The sequence below is a fragment of the Ruditapes philippinarum genome, unplaced genomic scaffold, assembly GCF_026571515.1.
Source record: "Ruditapes philippinarum isolate M1 unplaced genomic scaffold, ASM2657151v2 ctg3585_1_1_1_1, whole genome shotgun sequence".
Classification (NCBI taxonomy): Eukaryota; Metazoa; Mollusca; class Bivalvia; order Venerida; family Veneridae; genus Ruditapes; species Ruditapes philippinarum.
In genome coordinates this window covers 115,073-141,600 of record NW_026859722.1, presented here as the reverse complement: position 1 = coordinate 141,600, position 26,528 = coordinate 115,073, and the positions used below count along the sequence as shown (strand labels likewise).

The window sequence follows — 26,528 nt, the reverse complement described above, 5'->3', positions numbered from 1 at the left end:
TAAGGTGTATGCCTTTCAATGTTCGAGCCCCATTCGGGTCACAACCAGATTGTCTTTAGGCTTAACCATTTCCACGCTAAATAATTTAATTTGATTTGCCAAAACTGGAGAGAGAGAGAGAAAAAAAATGATCATTGAAGGGAAATTTTCTAAAATATTAACTTATTGAGTATCGAACAGTGCAGGTCATGATATGGTGTCATGGATGTGCCGGCTTATCTTGGTCTGCACTGTTCGTATGGCTATTTAATAGAACACGTATTTTAACACTTATAAGCTGCTGGAACGGAACATAAAAGGTTTAAACCACTGATTTTTACTTTCAACATTCAGTTCGTTACATTTTATATGCGAAATAGAAATAATTCTTGCAAATCAGTGTAATTAATCATGCCTAACTATGATTCCAGCCATTTTCGTCATTTCCGTCTGAGAGCATTATGCTTAATCTTGAAATGACACGGAAGTTAGTGAAATAAACTATTTTTTCACGAACTTGTAGCGGAAAGTTAATCTAAATAAAATCAAATGTTTAAAACAGATCCGTTCCCGTCATGGATAATCGACGAGTTGCAGCTTCAAAACATCAATCGGATCACCTCGGGTGACTTCATGTAGTCACGAACTTGCCGGAGATTGCCGAGTTATTACGATTATAACATCGTGCACGTTCGCATGCATACACTGTAGCTCTCTATTTCGCAAGCTCCGCGAGAAAATTGTAACTTAGGAACATCCCTCTTTGCCATCTGGCATTTTGTTATTGTCTCAGGAGTTTTTGGCAGAAAATTAGTGATGTAAGAAATTTGACCTGTTCACCCAGAAAGTCTATATATCTACGCCACGTGCAGTAATCTACGGAAGCGTGGGTTAACCATACTACATCATGAGTACTCAAAGTAGCGAACTTAAACACATATATTAAAGTTGTTAATTTATGTATAGAATTTGGTAGATTATCTTACAGTCTGAACTTGGTTTACATTATATAAATAAACATTCTTTTCTTCAAACAATGATCAATAGTGAGATCTTTAAATCAAGGAATTATAAAACATAAAGACTGTATTGTTGATAAAAAGTTGTATGTTCTAGATTCTAACTTCACTTTAGTTTGCTACATTTTATACATGTACCACATTGTAAAAATTGTTAGTGCACTAAAAACATGTGTAGGTGGTAGTAGAAGTTGTTGTTGTTGTTGTTGTGAGGGATTCTGTCATGTTTTTGTTTTTGTTTGTTGTTGTTGTGTTTTTTGTTTGTTTTGATTTTATATTGATGTTGATGCTGCTGATATTGTTGTTTGTTCGGGTTTGTTTTGTTTTCTGGTGTTATTTGTTTGTTTGATTTTTGTTCTGTTCGTTTAATTTTTTATTTTTTTTTTTTTTACTTAATCGATATGTTAAAAGAAAAAAACATTTTGGATATTAAATTTAATTAAAAAATTATGACAGAGACAACACATTTACTACAAAAATCACAAATATACACATTATATCATTTCGGTCGATCTTATTTTTAAAAGCTTACTTTATAAAATAAGCTTATTTATTAAAAACAGCTACTTTGTATATATATATTTTTTTTAATTCAAGAAATTTAAACATGTTAGGGAGTTTTTTAAAAATAACTAGTTACATAACGTTACTTAGTCCATTTATACTATGAATCCTTACTCACGAAATGAAACTCATTTTCAATATCAGAAGAATTACATGTCCATTCATCAAAAATAATAAAAGTTAAATGATGGTATGGCGAAGTTAGCCTTCCATACATTTTTCATACGATGTGAGTTATTTACAAACAAAAAAAGGTGGCGTGATCGTACGATCCTAAAATATCAAACATCTGGGTTGCTTGTTCGCTGCTTGTCCGCTGATCGCGGTCAGTGTATAGTTAATCCACGATTTGACATGCATCAATGCAATCATGAAACACCGCCTCTTCCGATTAGAGGCGACGAATAATACAGTCGAGGAGATCTATTGGCATATCGGCATACCTCGGCTATTATTCACATTCCTTCTCTAGATTGCGACGATGAGGCGAATCAATGCGGTATATCATTTCTATATGAAACAACGGAACGTAGGTGGCCCCGTTTGTGCCTGAAATGATACACGAAGAGGCACCCAAGGTCTTCCTCCGCCAGTAGCCATATAACATATTCCTACTGTGATTGTGCGACGGCATAATAATCATCATTATAAATATAAAATTAATTGTATTTAAATTTAGATCTCGCTAAAGATAAAATTAAGACAATCGGAAATCAATCTAGATAAAGCTCGAAATAAGGGTGGGTTTTTTTAAGATTTTCAACTAAACTTTATTATTGAAATTAACCTTTCAGACGACACATGACTTGAAAATTGAGTACCGCTCAAACCGGTGCTAGCGGGAGCTTCCATCATGTGTAGACTCAATCAAACCGAATCTGTAATTTGCATGTAATTTTGTTTCCAGATTTTTTGTAAAGGGAGGAAACTAGTGTAAAAATATAAACTTTATGATATGCAAGGGTTGTCTCCCTTCATTCAAAATTGCGTCTATTTTTTGAACATATTTAGGCTGCACGTTTACAAAATATGAAAAGTGCAGATTTGTAAAAAAACAAATTTAGTTTAAAAAAAAATTATTACATATACAAACCACAGGCACTTGGGGTGTGGAGCTCAAAACGCCATGTACTCAATATACTTCCCTGCTCACTTGAACATGGTAGTAATTCAGAATTAATACAATTTTACTAAAATCGAGAAAGTTCCACGCAGATTTAAAGTCAAAACAAAAATAAAATGTCATGAAGTTTCAAGGAAAATAATATCGGTAGGGTTATATTTATTATATACATGTACTGCATATAATCAAAGTGCTGAAAGTGCTTATTGTGCGATGGGCAGAATGCTCATTTGCGGGGTGGTTGGGGACAACAAGGGCCCTTCTGTTACAAAGTGGGAGCTAAAAAGACATGAATAGTTATTACAATATAATATTTCAATTTCATTATTTTGTCACTATAACAAAAGGAATAAACGGAAGAAATATAAATTACTAAACTCATTTTTTTAATAAGATCCTTTTAACTAAATAATCCTATCTCTTGAAAACAAAATGAAACTATCAAAATGAAGTTTTGAAAGTAAATATAAATTTGTTAGAATGATTATTAGAATTTGATTGTCACGGCTTATCTTTTGCGTGACAATATTCGAATTTATCCTGTCACTTGTATCAATTTCGGCCCGATAACAAGGTGCCGTATATTTTTTACTGATCTACGGCACTTGATCACGTGGTTTGCCGGACTACTTTTCAAGAAAAAAATAATGTTGGACTTTATGTTTCGCCTCAGAGTTTCCAATAGAAACGTTTTTTACAGGCCGTTCCAGTGGTATGAAAAATACTGTCGTTAAATCTTCTGTGTGTAGACTAACGAATTTTGGAAACGTTGATAAAACTTTGTTTCTTTTTCACTCTTTAATTTTTCAAGCGAAATAAAAATTATGAAAGTGAAATAAATGTAAAACTTAATTCGTGTGCGACATTAAAATAGCGTACTTGATTCGATTGTTTTGCACGTGCTGTTTGGCGCTACATTGTGACGTCACATAAACAATACTTTAAACGTCTGTACAGCGTTAACGACTGAATAAAAGATATTGTTGTTCGAATTCATTTTCTTAGTTAGACCATTTTCTTTCATTCTAGATAGTTTTCACAACAAAATTCGACAAAAAATTGTTTTTATTTATCACATTTTTCAAACAAAATGGCGCCTTCAAGGGAGATAATAAGAATGGCGAGTGCATTGTTGTACTTCGGGCCTTCTTTGTTTATATAGAAACATTTCCGATAGTGTGATTAAAGGTTGTTTGCCTAATAAAATTCTTTAAAAAAAAACGGTGACAGGATAAATAGAATAATAGATTGGTGCTGTGGATGGAGAAAGTTTATCTGGCTCTGCTCCGGAATTTATTGGATTCGCCTTCGGCTCACCCAATAAATTCCTCCGCCTCGCCAGATAAACTTTCTCCATCCACGGCACCAACCTATTATTCTCTATATCCTTTCTCATTTTGCATGAACAGTATGACACTGTGGTAGTGATGGAAGTTATGATGATGATGATGGTTGTGATGATGATGATAATGATGATGGTGTTGTGATGATGGTGGTGGTGGTGGTGATGATGATGATGATGATGGTGGTGGTGCTGGTGATGATGATGATGATGCTGATGATGATGATGGTGGTGGTGGTGGTGGTTGTGGTGGTGGTAGTGGTGATGATGATGATGGTGGTGGTGGTGTTGATGGGTGATGATGGTGGTGGTGGTGGTGATGATGATGATGATGGTGGTGGTGATGATGATGATGATGGTGATGATGATGATGGTGATGATGATGATGATGATGATGATGATGGTGGTGGTGGTGGTGATGATGATGATGATGATGATGATGATGATGATGATGATGATGGTGGTGGTGGTGATGGTGTGATGATGATGATGATGGTGGTGGTGGTGATGATGATGATGATGGTGGTGGTGATGATGATGATGGTGGTGGTGGTGGTGGTGGTGATGATGATGATGATGGTGGTAATGATGATGATGGTGGTGGTGATGATGAAGATGGTAGTGGTGGTGGTGGTGATGATGATGATGGTGGTGGTTGTCATGATGATGATGATGATGATGATGATGCTGCTGATGATGATGATGAAGTATTTTCATAATGAGGGTCCATCCGCCCTTTGAGGTACAAAAAAGTTGTCGAGTACGGAGTCCGGGACATGTCACCACTTTTGCCCTTTAAGAGTGTGATAATTTACCTCCATGCAATTTCACGGAGTATGAGTCAAAGATATGAATCAATCAAGAATGGGTCACTGTTTATACGGCGACCATATACGGCGACCAATGAGAACCTTAATGAACAGTAACCTGAGACAATATGAAAAGTAGTTAGCCCTAAAAGAGGATGCTAGTAAATGGTCTGTCTTTCAAGCCATCACTCTCTGTGTTTGGGCTCACGCACCCTAGCACCCTTTCTCAACGACGTACACGTACCGAGGGGAAGAGAGAAGGTGAAATATACATTTGTACTTCAAATATTTATCGGATATCTCCATTTTTATGACAGTTGAAAAATTCAATATATCATTGCTATAAAAATACTGGTTTTCAATATTATATACACTGCAATCATTCATGTCATGTTTAAGTTGAAAAATAAGAGATATTTTTGTACTAACTGTAGCCATATGGCCTAATTGTACTTTTTTTGCAAAGAACTATATGGGATTACGTCACATCCGCGAATGGCGGGAAGTGAAACAAAATGGCCGCCTCCATTGATAAATGTAAACAAAAGGTGACATTGACACTTGTTGAAGATTATACATGTGAAATATTCGTGAGAATTATGAGGAAATAATTTTTTTTAGCAGGTTAGTGACGTATATTTTCTACTTGTTGACCATTTATTGTTTGTTACGCCGGAGAATGCTTAGCGCCGCGGATTTACGGTAGTCGAGGATAGCAGATAATAAATGGTTCTAAAACAAGTATTATTATTCATGATTGAAATGTTTACTGTATTTTATTTTATGCTTTTCAATGGATTACTGATTTATCCGTGAAAATTATATTTGATAATTTCACAGTGAAAATTATCAAAATATAATTTCACACTTTTCAATGACGAAACTACTTTTTTAAGATTTTCCCCATGTGGTATCTCAATCTTATTTTTGCTGACAATTCTGACAATGTCATGCAGGCTGTTTAAAGAAGAAGCAAAGCTGAAATTGATAAATAAATTAAATGTCAAAAGTAATAAAAAGAAGAAAACTTATTTCTATTCATTCAAATTCCAATCACCAAATTTCGTCTCGAATTTTTTTTTGTTTCATTTTTACAGTCTGAAAAATACATTCCTTCCCCATGCAAAACTGCTCTTGATGACATTTGGGCATATTAAAGTATCCTACGAGCAATAACTGCCGTATGCTTTATGAAAAATTGGAAAGCAGTGACAGCCATCACTCGGAGAATAAGTAAAACAACCCAGCGTTCCTGAGCAAGCTTCCAAGTTTTCCATTTTCCTAGCTCCTATTTTTGAATGTTTTCACATCTGTCAACACTTATTTTTTGTCTGTTACAATCCTCAAATAAGTTTTCTTTCTTTTAAAAAGGTGTATGACTAACAAATCCAAATCATATCCCTTTGAATCTTACACAATTATTTTCCTCCCATGAAATACACAACTTTAAAAAATGGCTGCCGCTTACATTTTACAACGCCAGGTCTAATATAAATTCGCAGTAAGTAACAGAAATATGGATGGATGGTTGGACTTTTTCTCCTACAAGAATTGTTTGTTTTTATTATTAAAACAAGCGATCATTCATATTTTTTTAATAAAATGAATAAATATCATCGTTATTTAACGTTGATTGGCGGACTTATTTTTCAGCTCAAGACTTCTTGTTTTTAATGAGAAATTCCGACTAAATGGGGCTCTCAATGGGGAAACAGATTTTAATATTTACGTTAAAATTATGGAAATTTCGTTTTAACTTGTTTTTAAGCATAAAAGAAAAAGAAAATTTGTTTGTTCGTGAGAATACTGTTTTTAAAGCCCACTCGATGAAATAAAATTTCATCTTACACACAAACAAACAAATATCCTCTATGTAAATCACTTTCAACGTTAAATATCAACATTTTTTCCAAAGAAATATTTTATAAATGATTCTAATCAAACATTAAACAATTATAGTTTCTATCAAAATTTAAAACGTTTGTGGAAAATGTGCCCATTTTAGACCAATCAACTTTCAAGTTTCTGTTATCAAATAGTATGGATGAACAAATTTAGTTTTGTTTAGATTATATCGTCATCTTAAAAATTTAATATTTCATTCTTTGTGGAAACGCTAGTGTGTTGGAACCATTTGCCAGATAGTGTTGTATGGGCACATATAGTTGAGGGCTTTAAACAGTCCCACCCAGATCACTTCTGAGCCTCCTCCCCGAAGAAATACAAATTTATCCCAGAAGTGGTCTTTCGACGTACTTGAACAGATACAAATACAGAGATACTTAAACTATATAGTTTAGATAATTGATTTTAAGAAGTTATTAAAATTGTTCCTGTCATATAGTGAAGGAAATCATTTAGCGGTGTTCAATCTAAAATCAAACATAGCGGTAAAGTACCTATTAAATTTGCATAATGGCTACAATTTACATGGCTATTTTTAGCATCAAGGAAAGGTCAAAGGTCTTATGGATTGTAAATGGCGGTGATGCGATAGGAAGGTGGGTCAAATTTTGAGATAAATTTACGTTTCTGAGATAATTATATCATAAAATAACAAGAAGACAATTAAATTTTTTGTTCCAATTTTCTCACCAGATTAAAATTTGCAATGTTAAAGGCGTTGATAATCAGTTATAACTGCAGAAAAAGAGCAGTTGACAAGTTTTTTTAAAACCGGAAGTTTGCCTGACACCTGTCAAAACAGTGGGTGGGGTAAAAATTTAATTTTTCTTTTTAAAAAAAGGGTGTGCCGTCAAACTAGGGTCACTATCAGTAGTTGTCTCACTCATTTCTTTTGCTCGTGAATTGTTATTTAGTGTAATTGTCACTTGCTCAAGTGTACAGTATTCATTTGTTTTGCTTTAGCCTTTACTTTATTTTGTCTGAATGATGAATCTAACGTAAAAGAATAGAGCTGCTGTTCATCTAGATAATTACTGGATCAGCTGTTTATTTGTAAATGTTCTATTCTTAACATGTAAGGTAACCGTTTTCCAACAGTACTCTCAAAAGGACTACAGAATTATTAAATGTGTTCTGTGGCCTCTTTACGAAAATTGTGTTAAATTGTTTATATTTCATAAATTCGTTTGGTTGTGGATTCTATCCCGGTGTAACCCAAATTTGGCGATATATTAACAAATGTCAATGGCATTTTCAATAAACTACAGTAATCTATAATTATACTTGATATAATTTTACTACAACTATTTAAAGGTTACTTTAAGTTGATTTCTAACAATGAAATCGTTCAGCTGTTGCCAAATATAAACAAATATGGCTGATGTAAAATCTTACTACAATCTGAAAACGTCACCTAAATTCGGCGATTCTGATTGGTTGCAGTAAATTTTAATTTTGGCGGGATTGTGACATAGTATGTTGACGTAGATCGGCAGTAATAATAGTGAGACAACAGACAGCGAGTGTCAAATTATTTTAAGCAACAATATCAATAAAATAGAGAAAAGTATAGATAAACTTCAAATTACATCAGGTAAAACACACAATTTTCTCCATGTCATATACAATTTTTAATGTTTACCAGCCGTATCTCCATCTTTAGCGCAGAAAATCACTAGAGTTGTAAAAATAGACCGTGGGACATAAACATGATTGACCTTCACCTCTGAAATCTAGCGTGAATGATGAAAAACAAAACATCGCCGAATTTAGGAGAACGCTGAATTTGGGTCACGGTAGGATAATGCTAACAAATTATTCTTCTGTAACTGTAAGAGTCACTACTGTATTTTTTCTGCATTGAATAACTAAGTATGTTTTATTTACTCCAGTAAAGTATATTTACACTGGTATAAATTGATCATTTAAATTGATTTTAGCATCCAGCGTGCCCATTTAATGATTTAGACAAGTCAGTGCATTAACGCACAAACATGATTCATGTGCATGCAAACATATAGCAGGCAGGGTGTATATGCACCTACAATAAGAATCATCATATGCTTGGTCGTCTGAATGTTGAGGAAGATATAAATTGCATATTAGGGCCCAAATTATCTTAGACTGTTTATATGGGATTGGGCATGGGTACTCAGTATTTAGTGTTAACAATGGTAATTCCTAGTAATTCCATGTATACTAACATATATTTTTTCATGATAAGAAAGTTTCATGGAACCATGATGATTATTAAAGTGCGGCAAATTGTTATCAATTTAATTATTAATAACTTATTAGTTAAATTTAAAATGACCAATTACTTATACTTTTCCTAAAGATATATGAAGAGAACATTGTATTTCACAAAAATACTCCAGCATAGCATACATTTAATCTTATCAATTTATAATACGGTATTCATAACTTAAAGTATGTTTTAAGTGATTATTTTGAAGAGTGGCGAATCATCACTAATCTTGGGCGAATCGTCACTAAATTGGAATGAATCATCAGGAGGTCGAATGGTTACCAATTAGGGTAATTTGGTGGCTTAATATTAAGAAAGATTTGAGTTTTGTCAGTCAACAATAATACTCATGATGTTAATCTTGTATAAATTTGCTAAAAGTAAATTTCACTGGATCTGTTAAGGGTCTCATGGTAAAATAATAAAAAAAATCAGGAGGAAAATATATATATATTCATAGGGAATGGGGTCCCGATTTGGTCCCAAAAATTGTGAAATTAGGGCCCTGCATATTCATTAAATACTTTTGTGGTTTACTCAGTTAAACAGGGGAGGAATGTCCAATGGAATTGTTTATTGTGTCAGTTACAGTCGATTAGATGTGCAATGTTTAATCAGCCAACATTTATGTGTTTTGTAGCAACATTCAATGTGATACACAAATCAAGTTTAAGTTAAATATGCCTGGAGGTGTGGTTTGAATTTTATCGACATGCACTATGTGTTAGGTATACACCTGTACATGAGAGAAAATAAGAGCATCACTGTATGCAAAGTCATTAGCTAAAATGTCAAATAACTCCAAAAGAAAACACTTTTTAAAAAATCATCATAAGGTTTGTCTGACTTTATTTTATTATGAATTTAACTTCAGTTAATTTTGATCCATCCAAAATATCATCTGAAATGAAAATGTCAATAATCAATCACTCAGCCTCTAGAAAGAGAAGAAAATTATTTCAAATACAAGTATGTGAAATTTTGGAGAAGAGTCATATTAAACATATATGTTATAAATTGAGCCATGAGACATTGTTCTTACTTCATCAAAATGTAGTTTTTATGTTACTAATATGTACATAAATTAGAAAAAGAGTAATAAAGTGTATTAAGTACTATGTGCCCTCAAAATTTGAGATGTACCCAATTTTCAATGACAGGATTCCGATTGTACATTAATCTTTTCATTTGAAATAGAATGGACAGACTGTCATTCATAATCTTGAGGAGGGTACTGCATAAGAGTACACAGTGTTTTTTTTCACTTTTCGGGGAAGGGGGTCAGTGCCCATTGGAGGGGGAAAAATGCAACAGGAGGGGGATTTTTATACGGATCTAAAATATTGATGTGTCACATGATAAACTTGTTGGGATACCAGGAGTAGCTCCCCTTACATATATGACAAACCTTGCTTAACAGTAAGTCTTACAGGCATAAAATAAAGCATTTTTCGGCAGTTAGTTGCAAAAAAATGATATTCAATGCAGGCAGATTTGGGCTGCCATATTATAGGGGGAAATTTCAGCTTTGAGGGGGGAAAAAACACTATTTTGAGGGGGGAATAGGGAGAATTTCGCCGAATATTTTGGTGAAAAAAACACTGGTACAGATCAATTTACCTTGAAGTTTACATTAATTTTGGTCCAATAAACTTCATTAATTGAAGTGATTAAAATATAATTCAACGATTTGTGAAAAAAAAAATACATTGCAATGATAATACATATGTACTGTGTTAATTCAGTGGTTTATCTTGACATTACTTTCTGTTTCAATATTGATTGGAAATTTAGCTGGAACAGTATGCATTAACCATTAACTTTGCAAAGATTTATCAGTAATAAAACATGTATCATAATTTTTTGACACACAGGAAAATTTATTTAAAATGAAATATATAAATTTCTATAATACTCTGTGCAAAATGAAATTTATTGCTGTAATTAACAAATATTGACAACACGTGCACTAATGTTAATGCTGGCACTTTCGGTATTGATTCAAGGATGACCATGTCGTTGTGGTTAATACCTTTAACTAGATACAACCTGTTTTAAATGATGTCATTTTGCCCCATTTTGATGACTAATATTGGGCCATGTTCCTTTTGCCAAGAAGTATTGTTTATTTCCAATTCCAAGGAGAAAATTCCCAATTCAAGGAGAAAAAAAATGGAAACAAACAGAACTTAAGAAACCATCATCTTAAAAGCCTTTTAAATGTAATAAGTTAATAACAGTCTTATAATTATGATGACTACAGTTTCACTGTTTATAATGTCATGCAGGTTTGACCAAATGTACTGTCATTCATTTGTATCAATTAAGAATGGAAATTGCACTAATTTCTGCATAGTTATTAATAAAAATGCTGATTAAGCAGTTTTGTCCTAATTGCTGGCCGTAAGGAGAAATAGCGCAAAAACTGTCTGTATATATCATAAGGGGAGATAAGCATGTAAATGATTATCTAGCAAAGCCTACAGCTATATGTCTGGAGTCATTATCACCAGTCACCTGTCTGATATAATTATGAGTGATGATAGGAAAGTCAAATATTTTATCAATGTTTCTGTAATGGTCATAGGTTAATGAGGTGATAAAAGTACACTTTAAAAAAAAAATTTCGCAGTCACCTCAGCAGTTTTTCTTGTGTACTATATAGAAGGGAGCTGTATAAAAAGTTTTGGTGTAGAATTATTTACTTATTTACGCTAAACATAGTCATTATTCGATGTTGTTCTTGTATACTACAGAAGGGAGCTTTATTAAGAGTTACTGCATAGAATAATCCCAATCATTCTAAAATAAATTTAAATCTGTTATTTTATCATATTAATCTAAACAGAATGATTTATGGAAAACGGTTTGTTTTCATTGTCTAAAAAAACAATTGCATCTGTAGGCAATGAGCATAATCAGGGCTATATTAAATGTTAAATAAGTCTTTAAATTATGGCCGCAAGAAATTTGGTGAGTCATTATGTTGCTTCTTTCTAAGGAATACTGCTATAATCAAATAGATGGGGGAGAATATCAAAAGTGTTAAATCATTTGACTGGTTATTTTTGTTTTTCTGGGAGAAAGTTTTTGAGAAAACAGATCAATAAAATCACAAGCTCATGTTACATTCCCCCAGTGAAAGCAGTGTCATTCTGGGCCAATTTAGAAATCCCTTTGTGGCAGTGGTGTGGCAAGTCTGAACAAATAATGGGAAAAATATTGTGTCACTTAATTTTGAGAATGCAGCATTGGGTTCATGTAATTGTTGCTACAAATGTGAATCCAGGAAGCGTATTTAATACTGTTTTATTGTGTGCTTTTGGAGGGTTTTTAAGTACGTATTGTGGAAGTGATACATGTATATTATCTTATTGATGTAAAAATTCATTTTGAAAAATGGTACTGTTTAAGAACATGACCCATACCCATGGAATTTGGAATTTCAACTATGTTTTGTTACATGTTATGATGTAAAAATTAGGGAAAAATGCATTACTTAAATTTTGCACTGATTAAATGAATGCAAAGAATCATTGTCTAGGATGGCATCTTTAAACAGTAAGCACCATAACAGTGAATAAGCCCTTATTTTCATAGATTTTAGTGTTCAGTATTTTTATTTTGAAACTTTCAATTGGGAATTTTTTCCAGTGGATTGGGAAAATAATATACTATTTTCAGTTGGGATCATCGACTATAGAATAAGCCAAACAAAATCCTTGAAGAAGTGTGTTGCTACTGAGAAGCATTTATTTACCTCAATCATCTGCTATAAAATAACGATTGAATTGGCTGATGTAAATGTACATATAGATGATTGATAAAGTCATAATATCTAATATTATAGTCTCTGTAGACTGCACTAAATACAAGTTACCCCCACTTTATAATGATAGCAAGCATTGCTCATCTCTCTAGCTTTGAAATAGGTTAATGGTATTGTACATATTAATGCATTTGCTTGGTTATAGTGTGTATTTTTATTAATAGCACAAAAATCTGGGACTGAAGTTATAGTGTTTCTAGATGTATTAAAGTGGGTATGTGAACTTCTGGTATAATAAAGCACATGCTCAGTTAATAATACACTAAATGACCATTATATTATAATGGGTGCAATTTTTCCCTTAACTTTAATATTAAATGCAGCAGCACTTGTCTAAACATTCATTTTATGTAATGTTATGGCTCAGAGTGGTCAACCTGTTGAACACGTTATCTAAGGATCCCTAGTATGTGCTTGGGTTCAAACCCTGTGATGGGCAAGCCGTTGTTTCCTTGAGCACGACACATTACACTCATTGCTCAGTACCGGTTCAGGCTCCAAAAACTGATTTGAGTGTGTGCCTATAAGCTACTTATATTCTGTATAAACCAACTTCCAATTTGAAACTGTGTAATACCAATTTTGTCGGAATTAAGATAAAGTTGGTCAGCCAGCTGTATAGACTACACGGAAGTGCAGGCCAGTCAGGGTCTATACTGGTGACAAACGTTTATCACTTGGTTTTCAGCTGGTTCAACCTATATGTAATCTACAACTGAAGAAAGGTCACATAGTGTAAAAATCTAACAGCATTTAATTCAAAATTGGCTCTTCTCCCTTAATTGTGATTGAAATGATTGATGCATTTAATATCATTTACACCTGTGATGTTAAAATATTTGTGTTCTTTCCTTCAGTTATATAACAAAGATGTAGTGTTATCTTGATGTGTACCTTCCACAATTAATTAAGTTACCTATAGTAGTGTTTTCTCTCCAATTGAAGACCAATCACTGCCCGTGAAATTCAGTGATTCATCAGTCAACTGTTACAGTACATCCCCTTCCCCGTCTCCCTCCTTCATCTGTAACATCCCGGGAGGGGCAAGGCAAAATAAGGCATGTTTTAAAGAACACCTGTTCCCACAAAGCTGGGTCCCTGTTCACCTTGATGGTTTTCTCTGGCACAATAATGGCATGGGATATGCTCAAATTGCAGTGCTTGGTCTTTTATTCAAACACGGTATTTCGGTCTAACTTACGTTAAGAAACTAAACATGTAAACAAAATATTAATTTAATGCTGGGAGTTACTAAGTTGATTCCAATATATATCGAGTAAGTCTACCTAAATTAAGTAAAAGGTTAAAGTCCAGGGCTGCTTTTTCCAGTCTGAAGAAGGGGGATGGGGTGATGGGGCTGTACAATGTAGGTTACATAATGTAGATTATTTCTCAGAAGTCGTCTTGAAAGTTCTGTAAAGTACAAAATTAATGTAAAATGAAACTTCTACAGCATTAATATTAATATTTATATGATACCACATTCTGAGATTTGAGCAATAGCAAAAATGCTGTGCTTAATTTGTCAAGGTGCGTCTTTTAATATCCATCTGTATCAATGAAATTACATGTAACAGGTATTACCTGGTGAACATGTAACATTGCATGCGGTGTAACTAAGATGTGTCAATCATGCTGGAAACCTGATATATATCACAGTGTAAAGCCTATCCCACCCTGTCATTCATTAATCTAGATTTTGTGGTGTTATATTACATTGAGTGTGCTGACCAAAATTTCATATGGTTATGCTAACTGGGGTTTTATTTTTTTCCATTAAGGCTTGAATAAGCAGTGCAGCCGCAAAGAAAAATGTTACTCATGAGATAGTGCCTGAATGATTTGTTTATATTTGTGTAAAAGGCACATAATGCCTCTGAAACGAATAAAATTTTCATTCCTCAAAAAGGGCAACATGAGTTGTGTTACTGTAAAATAAGTGTTGAAGGGCATGTTAGATACCCTACTAAATAACACTTGCAGAAATTAGTGCCGAATGTGAAATTACTTGACATAAAATTAGCAAAATGTAAACAATGTAGTATTTTGACTTCCATACAAAATACTAAATCACCATAATTGTACTAATTGGCAAATTGTAACAGAAGCAAAAGAAGATTCGGGTAATTGGCCAGTGAGTAAATGTATAATATATAATGGGATACCAGAAAAAAAAGCTTCTGAAAAATTAAAATAAAAGCATACTTGGGTTTAATACAGTATTGCATGAATCAACCCTCGGGGACTGTGTTAGACATGTAAATGACAGATATGAAAGCAGGAAGATAATTTGTGATTAACTAATCTATCTGTCATATAAATTATCCAGTCCTTATAATACATAGTAAATTTGATCACACAGATATGTCGGTGAAGTTTTGGCGTAAAATCGTATTAAATCTACCGAAAGCAAACAAACAAATAAAGAAAACGGTGTCAGTGCACTTAGTATGTAAGCTATTTAATACACCTGTAGATTTAACACACACCCGTTTTCAATCAAATATGGATAGTGTTTTTGTCGACTAGACTATTTGATCAAGGTCGCAAGATTTTATCAAAAAGATATGACAGTAAATTTTACCTTTATTGAGGGGAATACTGAAAATTTATGAGCAAACTATTGAGGAAGAAAGGAGGAATCGGGTATAGATATATGTTGTATTATGTTTGTATTTTGATAAGAGAAGATTGAAATACTGATCTTCAAAAATTTAGTGCCGATCCAGCGATTTTACGGATGTTAAAACGTTCAATATACTGTACAATGTAGTTCAATATGGGAAATTTATACTGGATATTTGATACCTTATACATGTAGGTAATTTAATATAATTCTGTTATATATACAAAAAGCTTATATTTGTAATTATGGCTATTATGAGAATAAGTTGCTTATGCATTTTGTGTAGGACGGGGGGAGGGGAATGGGGTGGGGGATTTAATGACATGAATTTTGTATATGAACAAAATTATTACCTGCTGAATTTTTGTTATGGTATTGCCCAGTTTTGGATTTGGAACAGTTCATTCAAAATTTAAAGGGATTTCAGTCAGAATAGAAAATTCAGATAGCAACAGTATAATTATAGTCTCAGCTTGTCTGTATGTCAGACAGCATAGGTGACATTGTGTATAGGATGGCGCGGCTCTATACTAACTGGTGATGGCAAAAAACAAACATTGTAGCCTTTTGGTTCTGGCATGAAGGGTTTAAGAACAAAATTCTTCTACTGAATTGGACATTGACTTTTTAAACCCAATCGATGCTGGATTTTCCATGTAATGTAGAGGGTCTTTGCTTTTGAATATGAATGTTCTTTAAGTATACCAAGGGCTTTCAGAATCAAACTACATGTACATGTATTAAAATTAGTTGCCTGAAGTTTGAATTTACTTCCTAAGATTTAGAAAAAAAATGAAAGTCTGTCCTAACAATATGATATAAGGAAGATATTAAACTAAACTGACCTAAAACAATTTAAGGAAAGAATATAATGTCATGTAATGTTTTGAAATCATTTAGTTTATATAAGATTTTATGAGAGCCACTGGAAACAACTGGAAACCACTGGGTATATAGGGGGATTTGTTTTTCCAGTCCTTTACAAAGGTGTCTGCCTCCCACCTCCTAGTAATGGCGCTCCAGGGATAGTGGTTTTATGTCTTCTCATATGATGCCAGTACTGATTTAGTTCAAGATGCCAGTACTGATTAAGTTCCAGATGCCAGTACTGGTTTAGTTTTAGATGCCAGTACTAAGTATAGTTTCAGATGCCAGTACTGGTTTAAGTCCAGATGCCAGTGCTGATTAATTTCCAGATCCCAGTACTGGTTTAGTTCTAGATGACAGTACTGGTTTAGTTCCAGATGCCAGTACTTAGTATAGTTTCAGATGCCAGTACTGGTTTAGTTCCAGATGCCAGTACTGGTTTAGTTCCAGATGCCAGTACTGGTTTAGTTCCAGATGTTAGTACTTGTTTAGTTCCAGATGACAGTACAGATTTAGTTCCAGATGCTAGTACTGATTTAGTTCCAGATGTCAGTACTGATTTAGTTTCAGATGCCAGTACTGATTTAGTTCCAGATGCCAGTGCTGATTTAGTTCCAGAGAGACAACTTAAGATTGGTTCAAATAAAGCAGTCATCACAATTAATCTATGTTTAAAACATAAAGTTAAACATATAATAATTATATTATAGTCATGAATTATTATTACCGTGCTGCTATATTGACTGCTGAAATTGAGGGTTTTGTTTAGTTTGAAAACCTTGTATTATCAGTATATACAAATGTAACTTTTAAGCAAATTAAAGCGCCAGTTCTTTATAACAGTTTGTTGATGACAAAAATTTAAGCGCAGGTTAATGAATAAGTCCACTGAATGATAAAACATCACAATTTGTATGGGCTGGTAAGGCTTGTTTTAAACTGCCGTAAAGTTGTGACTGAACTGTACACATAATTACGCCTACAATATTAAATTGTATCTATTGTGATTTTTTGTTTGTTTTAAAATTACTAGAACTGCTTGTTACATAATATAATACATTACAATCCCTTTTCTGTATTGTTTAAAAATATTGACACGTGCATAATTTTACCCTATATGATAAAATCTGATGTAGTCATCTATTTTACACTAAAGTTTATTTTTTAAACCACATGGATATTATTGAAAACTTGTTTTAAACTCGTTGTATACAGCCTATATATATATATTACATGTAAAAAACCAGTGTACCATAAACGGAAAATGCATAAATTTCCGGGTTTATATATTTTAAATTTTGCTTGGGTAATGTGAAAAACATATAAAAAATCTATGAATGAAATAACGATAGTTTTGCAAGTTAAGGTTTACGAGGCATAGCAGTCGGATATAATGAGGGTATTGTATGATTTTTCACACTCCTGCGCACAGTTACGGGGGTCAAGTAGCTGATTATGCGAGAAACAGATTACGAACCAATAGCCAGAGGGTATATTGTTATATTTTCACCAAAAACTGCATCAAGCCTGTTTGAATGATGAAAGACAGGTATTATATTATTGCAGTATTTAAGTCTCGCCTTTATGGTGTGATGTCCTTATAGGCGCGTGATTAGAAAATTTAAGTCTGTAATAGGAGAGAGTCAGACTTTGTTTTTTTCGGTTTTATTATCTGTAATACATCTAGCTTTAAAAAATGAAACTTTATGCATATATTTTATATCAGGGTTTTCCTTTGGAATTTCAGACAGGGACTGTCTGTCACGTTCCCCATAATTTTCAGGGGTTTTGAACTGTTTTTGCATATTTTGACCTCATTTTGGTAATTTATATGGTTTGTAAGTGCCGATTGCAATGACTTCACAGTATCTTTCTTTTTAATACATTTTCAAAATTTACATGTACATTGTAATAAGCATGAATCTGGAGGTGTGCTGCTTTAATTGTTTGTATTTATACAGAAAACCTGCATAAGGAAAAACCATGACTTCTATAATATATTTTAATTTAGAAATGTTGTTAATGTCCTTTCACCACTTTTCATATATACATATATATGTACATGTTTATGACGTGTATGGAAAAGATATATGACCCATACTAAACTCAGATACTGAAAGTATTTAGATATTATAATTGAAGAATTTGATAACGATTGACAGGTATAAATAGTTTACATATTTTAGCTGTTGTTTAATTTAGCTACTTCCTGGACAGAGCTGTAATGATAAAAAGAACATGAATAAAATGATTATAGGATTGCATGCATTGTGCATTTTTCAAATAATTTGCATACTTTAATGCTTGTTTGGACTATAGTATTTATTACACACACACAAAAAATAAAAAAATATGTACTTATTTTTAAAAACGTATTTAAAGAAACAATGCAATTACATTGTATAAGTTAACATTTCTGTACTGGTTTAGGAGAAATCAGTTCTTTGTAGTAAAATTTTTTGGTTATTTCTTGTCCACCCAATAACTTAATATTCCTTTGACCCACAGTCTTCATATTTGGCATGGAGTTTAGTCATGATTAGCAGATAACCCCTATTGATTTTTAGGTCACCAGGTCAAAGGTTAAGGTCACAGGGGCCTTGAATGAAAAAAGCTTGTCCACCAAAGATTCCTTTGAGCCACAGTCTTAATGTTTGGCATGGAGGCTAGTCATGATTAGTAGATGACCCCTATTGATTTTGAGTTCACCAGGTCAAAGGTCAAGGTATCGGGCCTTGACTTAGAAAAGCTTGTCCGCCCAATAACTTAAGATATCTTTGACCAACAGTCTTTATATTTGGCATGGAGGCAAGTCATGATAAGTATATGACCCCTATTGATTTTAAGGTCAGAGGTCAAGGTCACAGGGGCCTTGAATGAAAAAAGCTTGTCCATCCAATAACTTGAGATTCCTTTGAGCCACAGTCTTTATATTTGGCATGGAGGTTAGTCATGATAAGTAGATGACCCCTATTGATTTTGAGGTCACCAGGTCAAAAGTCAAGGTCCCAGGGGCCTTGAATGAGAAAAGTTTGTCCGCCCAATAACTTAAGATTGCTTTGACCCAGAGTCTTCATATTTGGCATAGAGGCTAGTCATGTTTAGAAGATGACCCCTATTTATTTTGAGGTCACTGGGTCAAAGGTCAAAGTCACAGGGGCTTTGACTAAGAAAAGCTTGTCCGCCTAATAACTTAAGATTCCTTTGACCCAGAGTCTTCATATTTAGCATGGCGGTTGACCATTAGGTGACCTCTATTGATTTTGAGGTCAATGGGTCAAAGGTCAAGGTCACAGGGGCCTTGACTAAAAAAGCTTTTCTGCTCTATTGCTTAAGAATGCTTTGGTCAACAGTCTTCATATTTGGTATCTAGGTTGTTTATAACTAGAAGATGACCCAGCTTGATTTTTAGATGACTGTGTCAAAGGTCAAGGTCACATGGATTTTTAATATGATAAGCTTGCCTGCTCAAATGCTAAAGAATGCCTGTCTGCAGTGTATTGATTTTGGCATTTTCATATTTGAAGCATGTAAAATACATAGCAATGCACTGGCTTAGTAAAGGGAGGTTGTCCTTGAGCTCTAAATGGCCACTGTTGATTCTGACAAAATGGTATGCGGGGGTATTCACGCCATGATAGTGGCAGTTCTAGTTTATTTCTGTATAGTTTACATGTAATTATGAGCATGGTTAAACCTATCTAATAAAATATGATAAAAACAACAACACAGTAAAGCATGTACATATATATGAGTTATTTAGGGGATTTTTCTAGCTCCTTTGGAAAAGGTCTTTGTCCCAAATTGGGAAAATTGTGCTGCATTTTGAGAAATTTAAGAAGTTGTAAAACTAAGCAAATTAGGAGCATGACAAATGTTAAAGCATGACAAAGTCTTTAGTATAAATAATTAATGATATCTCTGCAATTGTATTTATTTTACTAGTGATTTTAATACTGTGTTGTATTCACTTTTTTTCATAAAATATAAAGCACAATTACATGTACATGTGCCTCACTTTGGATAGTATTAATGTATGACACACATGTTGCGTTTAATTAGCAGAACAAGAGGTTTGTTATACTTATAAAGTAACAGAATTCATGGCTCCACAACAAGTTTTTTAACACCTTGTTACAAAAGAATATATTGTAACTAGAACATCATTACATTACTATAGTATGTCAGTAAACTTTGTTTGGTTTTTTTTTATAATTGTCTGTGTGCACTTGGAATATATCACTATACTTACCTGGTTTTTCCACACAGGCGCAACCTCACTCTGATGCTTTCAACAGGTTTTGTATAATAAATTGATAGGAAGAAAGGCTCAGTATTTTGTATAGTAATAAAAATTCATCTGGCTTAGCCTGCAGTTTTATTCACCGGGTAAATTGCTTTGCCAGAGTAATTGTTCAATGTTGGATTCAGAAAAAAAATAACAAGGAAACCTCTTTGCAAGTTATAAAATGTTCACCGAAATGTACAATAAATTTATGATCTTGGTCTTTGAACAGCTTTTCTTGTGATGTGAGCTAAGAAAATTTTGAACTTTCGAGACACAGTGTAAATTGCTGGAATAAATGAATTTTTAATATGCGTAATACAGTAGGTGTTATTTTATTAATGCACTGTTTGTTTTTGAGGACATTCTCAATTCTGTATTAAATATAATTATAGGCAACATACTAAATTTATGCTCCCTAAAATCTTTTTTGTATGGTAGTAGGACATTAGCTGCTACACTTTGTCTTTCTGTCACATTTTCTGACTGATTTTGATAAAACACTCATAATGCTTGACTGACACCTTTGATATTTCTATCAGCTAGGGTACAGAGTGTCTGTTGGTGCCCATTTGTGCCTGAAATAATGCACAGAAGGGCACCTGATGTCTTCTCACACCAGTAAAGCTTAAAAGTCTTGTTGTATGACCTATACTGTCTTGGTGCCTGGTGACATAAAACCCAGTGAAATAAAACACCTTAGATACTTCAGATGTTTTGGTAGCATCTATGCCCATAATACATGTATTCTTTGTTGAGGTGTCAAGGTCACTGACATTTTGGCAGAAAACTTGATGGTTAAAAATTGCTACTTTACCAGTTTGCCTAAAATTTTCCTCAAAATTAAAGGCTATGTTTTAACTGAAGTTGTTGAAATCACACATCCAGTTATCAATAAGTTACCAGTATAATACTCAAAATCTTTATTATTTGAAATCTTATTGTTCGAGCATTTAGTGTAAAAACTATCTATATGATTAAGATAGCACTTATCTGCATAGTTACACACCCTCTTGTTATCAATTTAATATCTTATGTTGAAATCCACTGAAGTACATTATTCCCTGATAACGTTTTCAATTTGAAAGATATTATCATGATTATTAGTGTTTTTATGTATAATTATTTTTTGATTTTCAAATTGTAGGGTTGAAAAAGTTTTTCTGTGTATTTGCAGGTACATTAACACATTTGAAGATGAAACTTTGTGGCAACAAGTACAAGATGTAAAGGGGGATCACCTGTATGAGACACAGGACTATTTGTCCTAAGAGACATTTTCTTACCTGAATTACCTCCCTTGTAACACGACCTTTTGACCTTGTGTGAGACTTATACTTGATACTGCAAGACAATTTTATAGTAAAACTTACACAGGCTGCCCTTTACACCAGGCATTAAACATCAAGGGGAAAAGAGTTTTTAGTAAGGTTGTGAAAAAAAAATTGCTGTGGATTAAAATACAAGATAGTTATTACATTGACATACAGAAAAATGTATGCTGAAATCAAAAACAAGATTTAAAACACCAATCTTTTAGAGAAAGAAAATCTAATTCGCAATGGCCGTAAGAAATCCAAGGTCACATGTGTTGATAGCAAGCCGTACAAGAAGTGGGAGTGTTGATGACAGTTTAGAAGCACCGCCCACATCTCCGCCTCCACCCCCTCCGGACGAAGAACCACCAGATTTCCCGCCAGTTTACAAGGCAGACTCTTTACCAAGAAGTAGTAAGCTGGTCAGTTCAAAAGTTAGTCAAATGCGAGAGAAATTTCAAGCTGCCAATGGCAATGCAGACGACCATTTACATTCACAACATAAATTTCAACCAATTAAATCGTACCAACATCATGTAGCGAGAACGCCACCACCTTCGATATCAAATACAGTTGGTCGTACCAGAGGTCAGTCTGCCAGTACGTCGGCTCTTCACAAACCTAAAGAACCAAGCTCGCCAACTTCTTCAAGCTCAGTAAGTATACCTTACTTCAGACATGATTTACTGTGTTATTTTTAGCTCGACTATTCGATAAGAATAAGTAGAGCTATTGTAGTCACCCGAGCGTCGGCGTCAGTGTTGGCATTGGCGTCCGCGTCGGCGTAACCACTTATGTTAAAGTTTTTGTAATACCTCAAATATTTTCAAAGTCCATTGACATATGGCTTTGAAACTTTGCACACTTGTTCACCATCATGACCCCAACCTGTAGACAGGGGGAGGTAACTGTATCAAGCATTTTGACAGAATTATGCCCCTTTTTCGACTTAGAATTTACGTTAAAGTTTTTGTAATACCTCAAATATTTTCAAAGTCCATTGACATATGGCTTTGAAACTTTGCACACTTGTTCACCATCATGACCCCAACCTGTAGACAGGGGGAGGTAACTGTATCAAGCATTTTGACAGAATTATGCCCCTTTTTCGACTTAGAATTTACGTTAAAGTTTTTGTAATACCTCAAATATTTTCAAAGTCCATTGACATATGGCTTTGAAACTTTGCACTTTTGTTCACCATCATGACCCAAACCTGTAGACAGGAGGAGGTAACTCTTTCATGCATTTTGAAAGAATAATGCCCCTTTTTCGGCTTAGAATTTTCGTTAAAGTTTTTGTAATACCTCAAAAAAAAGTCCATTGACATATGGCTTTGAAACAAGATGAAATTTTATACCCTTTGAGAGCATAATAGGACTCTCTCCAAGGCTTATAACTGTAACATGGATTTAAAGAAAAAAAATTTCCCTTTTGTTAACTTACGAAATTTTACATAATCAAGGCTTTCTTACTATCAAGCACTAAGAATAGTCAAGTGTTGCAGTCCTACCGACAGCTCTTGTTCTTTGTGGAAATAAAGTTAAAGCTTACTTTTTGTGATGCAAATTTTTGTTGGCGGCCATAAATTAGTGATATTGGTGTCATATAATAATTATGTCGGCCTAGCAGGGCTCAAACTCAATTTAGTTTATGTAATCCAAACATCCCAACTACTTGCTACTGCTGCATGGTTGTCAAAAAAAAACACTCAAATATGACACAATATATCACCAACACAGAACAATGTATCTTCCAAAGACCAATGTCTCTAGCTCGAAGTTCAAGGTCTTAGCAAGGTATTGAACTTTTTGTCATTAAGGTTATGTGCATCTTGAACATATAAAGTAGTACACCTGATTACTCTAAGTAGAAAATATGTTGTGTGCAAGACATAATTATATCCGCACCTTCAAAGTCAAGATCCTTCTTGGAGATCAAAGGTCTAATCCTGTCTAGCTTACAGCTTTATCAATACTTGATGGATTGTCAGAATATGTGGCATTTGTCTTTAACACTGTCAGACAAAGTGCCACATGCAAGGCCCATGTCCAAATCTCCAGGTCAAGGTAATTGTTGAAGGTCAGTGTTTTTTTTTTTATATAACTACTACCCTAAAACGGTAATGTTCCCAATAGAAAATAGACATTAAAATTCCCAATTTCCAATGTTTAAATTCCCAAAATGGCTGTTCAATATTCCCACAAGGCCAAGTGCTTCTTCATCCAACATTTTCATATAAATCACCACTCAATAGTTCTATCTGGACTGTGGAAGCTGTCAGCTGTCTTTATTAATGATGACTAATTTTTTTTGTAGCTGAAAAATGCATAAAAAAATTCCCAATTTAAGTCAAAATAACGCATCTTTTTCCCAATAAGTCTGGTACCGGCACCATTCCCAAAGGATAGAAAAAAATCACTGAAGGTCAAAGGTCAAATCCTGTTTGCCTTATAACTCTTGTCATTGCTTAATGGATTGCCAGTAATTTGGAACATGGGTTTATCTCAGTCAGACATAGTGTCATGCTCAAGATCTATGTCTTTAACTTCAAGGTCAATGTTTGACCTTGAGGTCATTACTATATTAAAGTTAACTTTGGAGTTTTAATTTACATGATAAAGTCGGAAAAAGTATATTTGAAAAAAGATTTGTTTACCAAAAAGAGCTGAAATATAATGTTGTTTTTACATGGCAATGATGACTGAAAGTATTTTATGAAAAGAGGTGAAATATAATGTTGTTTTTACATGGCAAATGATGACTGAAAGTATTTTATGGAAAGTAACATAAATTTTTTTTACAAATTTTATATTGATTAATCTTTAAAGATTTTGAAACAAGACACAAATATACATTGTTATATTTATATGAAGATTATGATGAGTAGCAGGTTAATCATTAGGATTTATAACTAATTGAAAAGAAGTGTGACAGTATTATTTTATATATGTAGAACTATACTATATAAACATACATTTCAGGTAAAAATCCCACCGAGCAGTCATGTTCAGAGATTTAATTACACACGAGCTTTGTTTGCTCGCATGGAAGAGGAAACAAAAAAGCAACAAGAAATTGAGAAATCTTCCCATCTTCGTAAGCCTTCACCTTCGCAAGGTGTAAGGTCGCCAGTTGTCTCGCCAACCAGAGGTATAAGTAGCCCTACACGGCCAGGAAGTGCATCCTCGTCCGATGAACATGATGTACAAAAAAAGATGAGATTATCTACAGATTCAGACGATATGGGGATCGGCCCGAGTACAAGACGGTCTAGGGCTGAAGTGAGACCTCCCGTACCAAGCCGGAAGCCTGATGTTCCAAGGCCAGCTTATTCAGAGCCTAACTTAGCAAAGGCTGTTAGTAACACTCCAGCTGGGCTTCTATGGAAACGGCGTCAAAATGACATTTTAACAGATATAAGTAATACTGACAAGTACCATGATTCTAAAAATAGGACACAACTGTCTTCAAGTTCATCGCAAGTAGATGGAAAATCAGACTCAAATGATACTCTAGATAACTCGGTTTTTAGCAATTCAAATGGTTCGTTATCGGAAGATTTGTCCATCACCTCCGCATATCATTCCAGAAAACCCTATTTTCCAAGTGACAATTCTAGATTTAGTCAAGGTCGTTCTGCCTCGACCGAGGTTTTAAATTCAAGGTCATCAAATGACACTGGAAGGTCAAGGTCACATGAATCTAGGGTGCAAGAAGAGGTCAATGAAAGTGATACGAATGTTGATGGTGTTGTTACTAAACGTCCAAGACAAGAGCGTAGTGTTACACACCCTGGGAAACGTCTAAGTAAAGAAGAGATTCAGGCAGCTATAGACAGAGCCGATACATATCTAAGGTCAACGAGTACATCCTCTGAAGAAAGTGAATCGAAGGATAAACGTTTGTCTGGTGAACAAATGATAGTATCGGATATAACGTCCAATTCATCAGGTATTAAGGAGGTTGTGCCAACACAAAATATGAGCCAATCAGATAGCAAGGTACATACTGAGGAGCAAAAAGACTCGGATTTAAAAAGTTGGGCTCTTTACCGAAAGCAAAGATATTCACGGACATCTGACTATCTAGATGACAAAGTGGGTGATATTTCTAAGTTAGGCAGTATATCAGATACTAGTGTTAGTGGTTATAGAAAATCTTCCATGGAAAATTTATCAAAACCCCCAGAACCAAACAAAACAAATGACCCTTTCGCTGCCATTTCTGGGAGTTCAGTGCTAATGAATAGGCGATCGGCCCCACCAGTACAGCAGAAACCCCCGAGCCCTCGTTCAAAACATGTAAATTCTCAACCAGATACAAGTGGTAATATAGTTAGTGAAACAAATTTGAATTTACAAACTGAGAGTAGGGACAGTGGCTCGAAATTATTAGGTAAGGATGGCAATATAGAACCCATAGACTCTTCAGAACATTCCATTACAGCAGTCTCAGGAGTGACCTCTTTGCTAGACCCATTCCAGTTCCTCGTCGAACAGCTCCGCCTCCCCAAACGAGCCTCCGCCCCCTCCGCCAGCAAATTCACATTCCCCGCCTCCTTCACCGGCTCCGCCCTCAAAACCACCTCCATCAGTCCCTGAAAAGGGATTGGC

The 26,528-nt window shown here is 34.1% G+C and overlaps 1 protein-coding gene across 4 annotated transcripts; it reads left to right on the top strand.

Annotated features, from left to right (window-relative positions):
* Positions 1–7,255: 7,255 nt before the first annotated feature.
* Positions 7,256–26,516, top strand: LOC132757651 (uncharacterized). 4 transcript variants are annotated; one of them, XM_060748994.1, is made up of 3 exons: positions 7,256–7,337; positions 21,774–22,568; positions 24,897–26,516. In XM_060748994.1, exons 2-3 carry the CDS (start codon positions 22,158–22,160, stop codon positions 26,514–26,516), a joined length of 2,031 nt encoding a protein of 676 aa, XP_060604977.1. In that variant the 5' UTR covers positions 7,256–7,337; positions 21,774–22,157. The 4 variants fall into 4 exon arrangements, with proteins under 4 accessions (XP_060604977.1, XP_060604978.1, XP_060604975.1 ...); XM_060748995.1 differs by lacking the exon at positions 7,256–7,337 and adding an exon at positions 15,342–15,464; XM_060748992.1 differs by lacking the exon at positions 7,256–7,337 and adding an exon at positions 15,503–15,635.
* The last annotated feature ends 12 nt before the right edge of the window (positions 26,517–26,528 follow it).

What these genes read in the sequence shown, in the direction of transcription:
- LOC132757651 (XM_060748994.1), top strand. Translation starts at nt 22,158, where the DNA reads ATGGCCGTAAGAAATCCAAGGTCACATGTGTTGATAGCAAGCCGTACA. An exon ending in CGCCAACTTCTTCAAGCTCA is followed by an intron (nt 22,569 to 24,896) that starts GTAAGTATACCT and finishes CATACATTTCAG; the next exon opens with GTAAAAATCCCACCGAGCAG.